Genomic DNA, 9,180 nt, shown 5'->3' with positions numbered 1-9,180 from the left:
AGCATCGATTTTGACAGCTCCACCGATACAATAGTATTGTACATTGTGCAACAAGGGGAGGAAGTTGAATATTACTAACGAGAGTAAGTTAAATCGCGACAGCTTGCCGGAGCGATTTAAAGACTCGAGTTAGTAATATTCAATTATTCATACTCCCCGAGTTACACACAATGTTTTTCATCACACTCGCAATGTAAAAAATATGTAAATAGATGTAAAAAAGTTAAATACGGTACAAGAAATTTCATTATTCCCTTGGGAGAACGATTTTTCTATAACTCACATGCAATAGCACATTTAAAGTGCGGGTGTGATGAAAATATTATTATAAACGTCCTGCGAAATGTTGGTAGGGCTATCAAAATCATTGTTAGCTTGGTACAGCTCTTAGAGCCTTCACATTGCAATTTCAGCATTTTGCCGATAATTTATTGCCAGTTTGGCCAAGGGTGATATATAAAGGATTGACAATCTTCTACGCGTCGTACCTCCATTTTTTTAGCGCCACCTATTACATAGTATCATAACTACACTGATGAGGCCTATACATTTCTTTTATTAAATATTATGTAGGTATTGAAGTAATATAAAATAAAGAAATACGTCATTTGTTCTTAAAATATGGTGAAAATATGATTTTTGCCACTTCCAGGCTGTGAAACAGCGCCATCTAGCCCATCTAGTTTTATTAGCATTTAGGTACAATTTTTTGTGTATGGGTTTGCCAGTCCCGGTATATATCGTCCTTGGTTTGGCTGAGCTCACAGGACCCGTGATGAAGGGATCTCATGACGAAGTTTTCCCGAGTGGGCTGGTGGAAGGGGGGGGGGGGTCTCACGAGACCTCCACCTTCTCGCGAACCTTGCGAAGGATGCTCTGCAATTCTGATGCTGATGTCGTCTTGTACTGTAAGGTGAAATATTAAAAATTAAAAACTTAAAATATTTTTAATTATGATTTTTTATTTCGAAGCACCTACTCTTTTTGATTACGTTTTTTTATTTCCGTTACCCAAAGGTTGTCTGGTAGTATTAGCGATAAGACCGCCTGTTTGCCTCTATTTATAATCATTTGTTTTGTCTTGTCTCCACAGTATCTATAATTATTTTTAAAATCGGGACTTAATCGCGTATCTCGCGCGTGGTCTCGGAGGCCACGGGGACAACGCCGTCCCTGAAACGTCGGAGGTCAGTCAAATATGTAGTCATACGCGATTAAGTCCCGATTTTAAAAATAATTATGGGTAATAATCGTGAAAGGCCGCCTGTTGTTTACCTCTGTAATAAAATTTATTGTAATGTGTGTGTTCCTATGTAAATTTCTGAGGTTGTGCAATAAAGTGGATTTGTATTGTATTGTATTGTATTGTGAAAGTTTAAAGTAAGAAAAAAAAAGGATGTCGGGTTTATCCCGCCTCAGCATAAATGTTGTCAGCACGAACGCAGTTGTAGCATACTAATATTATAAATGGGAAAGTGTGTGTCTCATAATTTTAGAACAAAACGGGACTTAATCGCGTAAACACTTACATCAAGAACAAGTGCGGGTAGTTTGAAAAACTCGCGCGGCTAGATGATGTTGATGCAATTCCTCGCCAGTCTACCCGTGACCGCGAACATAATGTGATGTTCGAAACGTCGGACCAAATATTAAATGTAAGTGTTTACGCGATTTAGTCCCGTTTTGTTCTAAAATTATTGTGTCTGTTTGTTTGTCCGTCTTTCACGGCAAAACAGAGCTACGAATTGACGTAATTTTTTAAGTGGAGATAGTTGAAGGGATGGAGAGTGACATAGGCTACTTTTTGTCTCTTTCTAACGCGAGCGAATCCGCGGACAAAAGATAGTTAATCATATAATCCAATTCCAATGTGAAGCGAGGGAACGTCAGAGTTGAGACCCTATGATAAGTTGACAACAAAGAGTACCTAGAGGGTGGCACCGTCGCTGTATTAATAGGAAGCCCCACTCGTCGTAGTATTCAGACTGTACGGTTTCTCATTATCCGATCCGATATCGGACGGAGGACCGATATCCCATATATTTACGTCGCCATCTTTGATTTTTGCCATAGAAATCCTTCCCACATCCGATATCGGATCGGATAATGTGAAAACGCACAGGGAAGGAAGACAGGAAACCAAGTTTGAAGGGAATAGTGTGGGAATGCCTTTTGGATAATAAGTCGCAGCTCCAACACTAAAGCATGAAACAACAAGAGATCAAGAGCCCGCTTGTTTCCGTGCCTAAGCAGGGATTTCAAGAAAACAGACCAAACCTAGATTTGAGAATAGTGTCAAAATGCTTCTACGATAGTAACTTGCAGCTCCAAGTCTATAGAATATGAGAACAAGAGATCAGGAATTCAGGATCTAGGAGCTGTTTTATGACAACTCCTCTGATGCTATATGGGAATTCCATTTCAGGAGATTAGTCTGGGAAGGGAGAAAATTGACTGGGACTAAAAGAAGAAGAGTATAGAAGAAAGATTACATCAGCAGTGCGAGTGCAGAGGTAAAGCTAGTCGTACCCCGGACACGTTCCGCTGAACCAGCACCTGGCTGTACAGGCGCTTGCCCTCGTCAGGTCCCAGGAGCTGTTCCAGCTGCGAGCGCGGAGTGCTGAAGAGAGCGTGGCCAGGCACGCGCAGCGCGCGCACCGCGGTGGCAGAGAAACCTTTGGCTTCCAACCATTCGGCGACTTCTTCGGGGTTCGATTTCTGAAATAAAAGGATTTGAATGAGCTTCATTCTTTACTCTTTAGCTTTACTCTTCATTCTTTCATTTTTTAAATGGCAATCGTGTCCTGTGAGAGAATACCCCTAATAAGCCTTTCCTTCGTAGATGAGGCGGCAGGATCCCGCAAAGAATTGGGAGCCAGTGGCATGGTTCTTATCCCTTATCCGAGCGAACTCAGGTGCCCAGCTTCGGCTACATTAGCAAAGTAGATGGCGAATCAGGGTGCTTGCCGAATGCACAAACGTTCACGAAACGCTCACGATAATATCTCTTTCGTAGCTATCTAAGTATCTCCATCGCTCTTACGTATTGGTGCGACAGCGACAGAGCCTGACTACATTTCTGCGGCGTTTCGCATCGCAGAAATGCCATTCGGCTACGCACACTGGGGCAGTAATTTTATTCTTGCAGATCATTCATGAAGTTTCTAGCGCTGGCCGTGTTTAGTGCCGGCTTTGGCAGTGACGCATCAATTAATCAGTTTGTTACATTGTAGATAGTGTTAAGTACCTAGTGGATGAACACTTCAGGTGTCTTTTTGAACTTTAGCAGCTTCCTCCGCTGAATCTGTGGTAGAACCTCAGTTCGTCCGCAGGTCGCTATAAATACTCACTGCTTACTGAAGACTTCTATAACCAATAGTAAACTGTTGACAGTGTTACCTGGTGGATGAACACTTCAGGAGTCTTCTTGAACTCCAGCAGTTTCCTCCGCTGCTGGATCTGTGGTAGAACCTCCCGCAGTTCATCCGCCAGGTCGCCACCGTTGGTCGCTGTGCTCACCACCGATTTCGTAGCTGCAATCAAGATGCATAAGGTGATCAGAGAGAACTTAAATAGGGTCGTCAAAGCGCAAATGACATCTCTGATGAAGTTACAAGCTTAGGCTACGTCAACTGCCATCTGTTGGCCTAGCACATGATCGCCGCGAGAGTATGACGCCGCGAGATAGACTACCCGTCCTGATGTCATTAATACAGTTAGAAGAAGACGTGTGGTCTATCTCGCGGCGACATACTCCCGCGGCAACCATGTGCAAGGCCTACAGGTGGCCCGTATCCTTGTTTGCTGTCGACGTGGTAAGAAAAAAGATCAATTGCGACATAACCGTTTAGACGCCATGGGCGTTGCAATAAACATAAAAGTAAAAACAATGCTAAGGTTTGGTATATCCTTAGTTACATGCAGGTTTTCTAGAAACTTAAACAGCATTACGTAGGCACTTATCCACATATTATCTCTTTAAAGCGATATCAACAAATTACCTAACTAATCATAATAATTATATTGTATCTTATCGTAAACATTTATTTCAACAAGTAATAGCGTTACAGCTCGATGTCACTCATACAATCAAAGTTTGTTCATTTCATTTTTGCCAGCTTATAGAGAATTTGTATAAGAAATTTTCTTAGGAGGTCACAGAAAGTAAGTATAAAGACTCACATTTGATGGTGTCCGTGGCCACAGGCACAGGCGGGGGCGGTGGCGGTGGCGGAGGCGGCGGCGGTGGCGGCGGCGCCTTGTCTGCAATCACATGCTTTTGTACTCATTGCTACGAGGTAAACAACAGTATTGAACACAACGAAGACAAACACACTCACCGCGTTTACGCACACCGACAGCACGAGTTTGCAACGACACACATGAGTAGCTGGGATTTGCACGAATCACAACAGGTTTTTTGTTAAAAATTAAAATCTTGCATGCATTTAATGCAATGCGAAGTTATCTTTTATTTTGTTTTAACACTTGTTCCTAAGGCAGCAAACTGTACTTACTTATTAAACATTTTAAAAAGGTACTTATTCAATTAAAATCAAAGTTAGTATTAATTTATCTCTTATGTGAGTTACGGGGCTCTTCTATAACTTAACTGTTACTTTTGGCTTAGGCCGTTTTCACATTATCCGACCCGCGCGATATCGGATGTCGGAAGGATTTCAATAGAAAAAATCCAAGATGGCGCCTGTAATGTATGGGATATCGGTCCGACATCCAATATCGGATCGGATAATGTGAAAACGCACTTAGGGTAACAGCACGCAAAAATTAAGTTATTGAGAATATTTTAAAACTTTATAATACGAACATCATGAGTCGAAAGTATCAATGCCAGTTTTTCAAGTTTAGGAGGATACGAAAATGTAAATAATAACTACATATTTTAAAACCGTAATTTTGGTAAGTATATGCCTGTTATTTAGCATCAAGCTAAGGACACTCACGTAAAGGTACAACTTATTTGTCAACATACAAATACGAAAAAAAAAAGTTTAATACCTTTACGCGAGTTTCCTCCGGGAGGGAAGGCAGGGGGAGCGAAGCACAAATAGACACACACAAGTTTCAATAAAAATTTAATGTAAAAAATGTATACAAACAAGGACCGAGCAGTCAACCTTGAGTGAACCGCTCCAATATATTAGTTAACATCTATAGCCTTATAATCGTCAACCAATTGGAACCCTAGGCCACTCTACAACCATGGCAGAATGACAAGCAGTAAGAGATTTCTTACAAATCTGATTTATAACGTCACTATGACATAGTTCTACAGTGGCCTAGGGTTCCAATTGGTTGACTGTACAATAAATATAGCTGCTTATAGAATCTGACTGAAATATAAAAACAAAAGTCTAACGATACGTATACTAATTTGTAGAAATATGCACCTTTACGATAGGAATGAAAGTCGCACCGGCTTGTATTGATACAAGTATTTAAAAAAGTCAGAAATTTTATGTCGGGTTCAAAAAAATATGATACCTAAATATTGACTGAAAATGCATTTTTTTCTTTTATTTTAGAAGATAAGTATATGAATGATTATTTCATGACAAAATTAAGAAATCAACTGTAAATCGTGTCATGAGTCGACGCGACTGATGTCTTGCAGACAATAAAACTCAAATGCTAATTACTTAAGTGCTTTCTCTGTTCTTTTCTGTTAACTATTTGAAGGTTGTTCTGCAAAAATTGGGACAATATATGATTCTCAGCACTGGATGCAAGTAAATGCAATAGGTAATATGAAAATGAACGGTTTTGCGGTAATGTTAATAATAAGAAATCCGTATCTTATTACGAAATCCAATTATCTTTAATCTTTGTAAAACACTATCTTGCAGATTATTTTGTGAAATATCCAGTGCCTTAAAACCAACACAAGTTTACAGTGAAGAGTTAAAATAGACAGGCAGATGGACCCTTAAGGACAAAACTGTGATTTCATCCGATATTCTCGACTTCACGCTTACATAATGTGCAAAGTTCACTTCTCATAAAATCACAATTTTGTCTTGGTCTCACCTGCACCTCAGCAGGTTATTATGCTTCCAATCTTGTCACTTATCAACGTCAACACATCTGACACTCTACACAGACATATTTGCCAGAACGTGACGGATAGTGATATACTATATGTATAGATAAGATTGCAAGCATCATAGGCCCGAGGGTAAGGACATACAAGCACACACACGGACAGAAGCACACACGCGAGCTCCGATACTAGCCGACGTAAACTACTGATATGTTATATTATTTTATTATTTATAATGATTATGCTTAAGTCTGAGCGCGGACCACTTTGGTTCGGAAGTTTTTTAGCCAAAACCTATGCCTGTTGCAAAGTAATAAATAGCAAAGAGGATTGAGTAAGTATACATAGAGAGTTACTGTCAAAGTAAAATGTATAGTCACAGTGAAAAAACTCTCATCTCTCGACACACACTTAAAACTTTTGAACCTCAGTTTTTGACAATTTCGGCCATAAGTAATCATAACTTGATGTTCCCCCGTGTGGTGACGGGTTAAGAATTTCACCACCCCCTTTCTTCCCGTGGGTGTCGTAGAAGTCGACTGTGGGATATGGGTTAAATTGTGGCGTAGGCGAGAGGCTGGCAACCTGTCACTGCAATGTCACAATTTGGTTTTCTTTCAACCCTTTTTTGCCAAGAGTGGCACTGAAATTTAGTAATTCATGTGCTCTGCCTACCCCTTTATCGGATACTGGCCTGATTATATGTACCTATATGTTATAGAATTGTCAAATATTAATATTAGCGCCATCTAGCCGAGAGTCAAACAAAGGTGTAGTGGTATCTAGGCGAGCGTATATGTCTCTTGATAGTTCCGAGGTACATTTTTTTGAAACTCTCAGCGTTTTCAAATATTCAGGCATAGGTGAATGCTTTGAGATACGAGTAAGTACTCGTATAGAGCAAAGTCGGTGCCATACCATGTCACCAGTGGCTTATTCCACAATAGTGACAACTGTCGCCCGACAGTGACATTTGGCCGTTCATTGCCTGTCCAACAAGGAAATATTGACGCTGAGTAACAATGTTATCAACACAGAAATAGGCACAGAATTGTCACTGTCAAGTGTCAATGGCACTGCGGTGAAATACATCTCACCAGCAGGGTAAGCATGATTGTCACGAGAGTATGTCGCCGCGATAGATCACACGTCTTTTTCTAATCGTATTAATGACGGGTACTCTATCTTATCTCGCGGCAACATACGCGGCCAATCATGTGCTAACCCTGCAGGCGGTTTAGCACAATTTGCGTACTCGCGCGCGAGTCCATAGTTGAAAACGCGAGAACACAATCAGCAGGCTTATGGTGCTTCCAATTTTATCACATCTCTACGTGGATAAGACACCTGTCTCTCTCACACTGACATATCTACTTGCCAAAGTGTGACGGATGCTTTATCCACATAGATGAGTGATACAATCGGAAGCATAAGGGACCGTCCACACTCAAGAGACGCATGTCCGCCGACGCGGAACGGACGTCAGCGCCACGCCGCCTGAATGTAATTTAAAAAACGTCTCCTCAATACATTTTGTATAGGAAAGACGTAAGATGCACCCCCAAGCGCGCTAGGCGCGCGCCAAGCGACGCGTCGCCTGGGGCGCGCCAAGCGACGTCCCTTGCGCGTCCTTCCTATACAAAATGTACCGAGGAGACGTTTTTTAAATTATATTCAGGCGGCGTGGCGCTGACGTCCGTTCCGCGTCGGCGGACATGCGTCTCTTGAGTGTGGACGGTCCCTAATACGCTGGCAGGTCATTGACCCCGTGTGGCCCGACTTTGGCAATCATGATAAGAAAGGTGGGCTAGAAGTATCGAAACTCGCCCTTCTTGCCGAGGCGCTCGCGGCGCACCCAGTCCGCGTTGGCGTCCGCCGCGCCCCCCGCACCGCCCGCGCCCCCCGCGCCGCGCCTACCCGCGCCCGACGCCGCCACGGGGCTGCTGCCGCCCGACCCGCGGCCGCCGCTCTCCTGCAAAAGGGAACTACGGTTAACACGTCGCCATAGAAACAGATGCCGATGGAGGGACCTAGTCTTCAAGAGAACGAAAAACTCAAGGCTGCTCTAAATCGCTAGTGATCTGAGATTTGACGATTTCTTACAAAATAACGAAGCAGTTAGAGTCGCATAACCCTATGTCAAATTAACATTGAAAAGAGGGCGAAAGATTGATACCTCAAATCGTCCCCTAAAATATGTTGGCAACCATGGCAGCAAACGCTGAAAAAGCCACCTAGCGGCCATGAAGGTACTACTGGGAGCCGCTACAGTGCCATCTATCACGGAGCTACTTCACAGCCCAGCCTTGGAGCCATTCCAAATATACTTTTACTAAATAAAGCTGTATTAGAGGTAGAAGGCAACGAATTAATTTTATTTCTAAGACGTACACTTTTAAAATGGAACAACTGCGGATTGCTCTTAACAAAAACTACCATTTCGAAAATGTACAGACAAGGAAGAGTTAATATTCCTGACTTTTTAAAATATGATTTACAATTTTACATGAACCTAGTTGCTGGATACCACATAATACATATTTTTTGTGCTTTAAGTAAATGCGACTTCTCTGTCAACTGAGTTTGCCCAGAATATAATACCATACCTTAGCGTCGAACTAAACTATACTATGCCATAACAGAAGAAGAAGTAGTATCAGAATCAGAATCAGAATCAGAATGCTTTATTTGTAAAACATAGGTACATAATTTAGGTCTTAGGTCTATGAATGGTCTGAACAAACTATGTTTTGCCGGTTGGCATACAAATGTCAAAAAGGACGAGAGGCACGAGAGCAAATGAATAATATAATGAATATATAATTAATAGTAGACCGGTGTTTTGTCTTTACTTCAAAAATTATAGTAAGTACCTAAGTTATCTTTTCGTGCTACGAAAGCTAGTTGAGGCTGCAATATCGTCAGTTACCTGGTAGTGCGTGTAGATGGGGTTGGGGTAGAGGTTGGGGTCGGGCTCCGCGGCCGGCGCCACGATGGTGTGCGGGACGTGCGCAGTGACGCCGCGCCGGTTGCGCGCGCGCCACCATTTGCGCGAGTCGTCTAGCACCTGCGCAGAAAGAATTAAGTTTCAATTAGCTTAAAATAATAAGCCTATCCGA

At 42.1% G+C, this 9,180-nt stretch overlaps 1 protein-coding gene across 1 annotated transcript in view; it reads right to left on the bottom strand.

Moving 5' to 3' along the window:
- Window positions 1–209: 209 nt before the first annotated feature.
- LOC125237383 (epidermal growth factor receptor kinase substrate 8-like protein 2) overlaps window positions 210–9,180 on the bottom strand; it is a 43,564-nt gene continuing 34,593 nt past the window's right edge. The window contains 6 exon segments of the mRNA XM_048144401.1: window positions 210–906; window positions 2,530–2,718; window positions 3,400–3,533; window positions 4,183–4,263; window positions 7,889–8,033; window positions 8,991–9,128. Coding sequence (XP_048000358.1) covers window positions 835–906; window positions 2,530–2,718; window positions 3,400–3,533; window positions 4,183–4,263; window positions 7,889–8,033; window positions 8,991–9,128 — 759 coding nt within the window. The 3' untranslated portion in view covers window positions 210–834.

Source organism: Leguminivora glycinivorella, chromosome 21 (assembly GCF_023078275.1).
Source record: "Leguminivora glycinivorella isolate SPB_JAAS2020 chromosome 21, LegGlyc_1.1, whole genome shotgun sequence".
Taxonomy (NCBI): domain Eukaryota; kingdom Metazoa; phylum Arthropoda; class Insecta; order Lepidoptera; family Tortricidae; genus Leguminivora; species Leguminivora glycinivorella.
The sequence above is the reverse complement of the archived record's forward strand: the minus strand, read 5'-3'. Positions and strand labels throughout refer to the sequence as shown.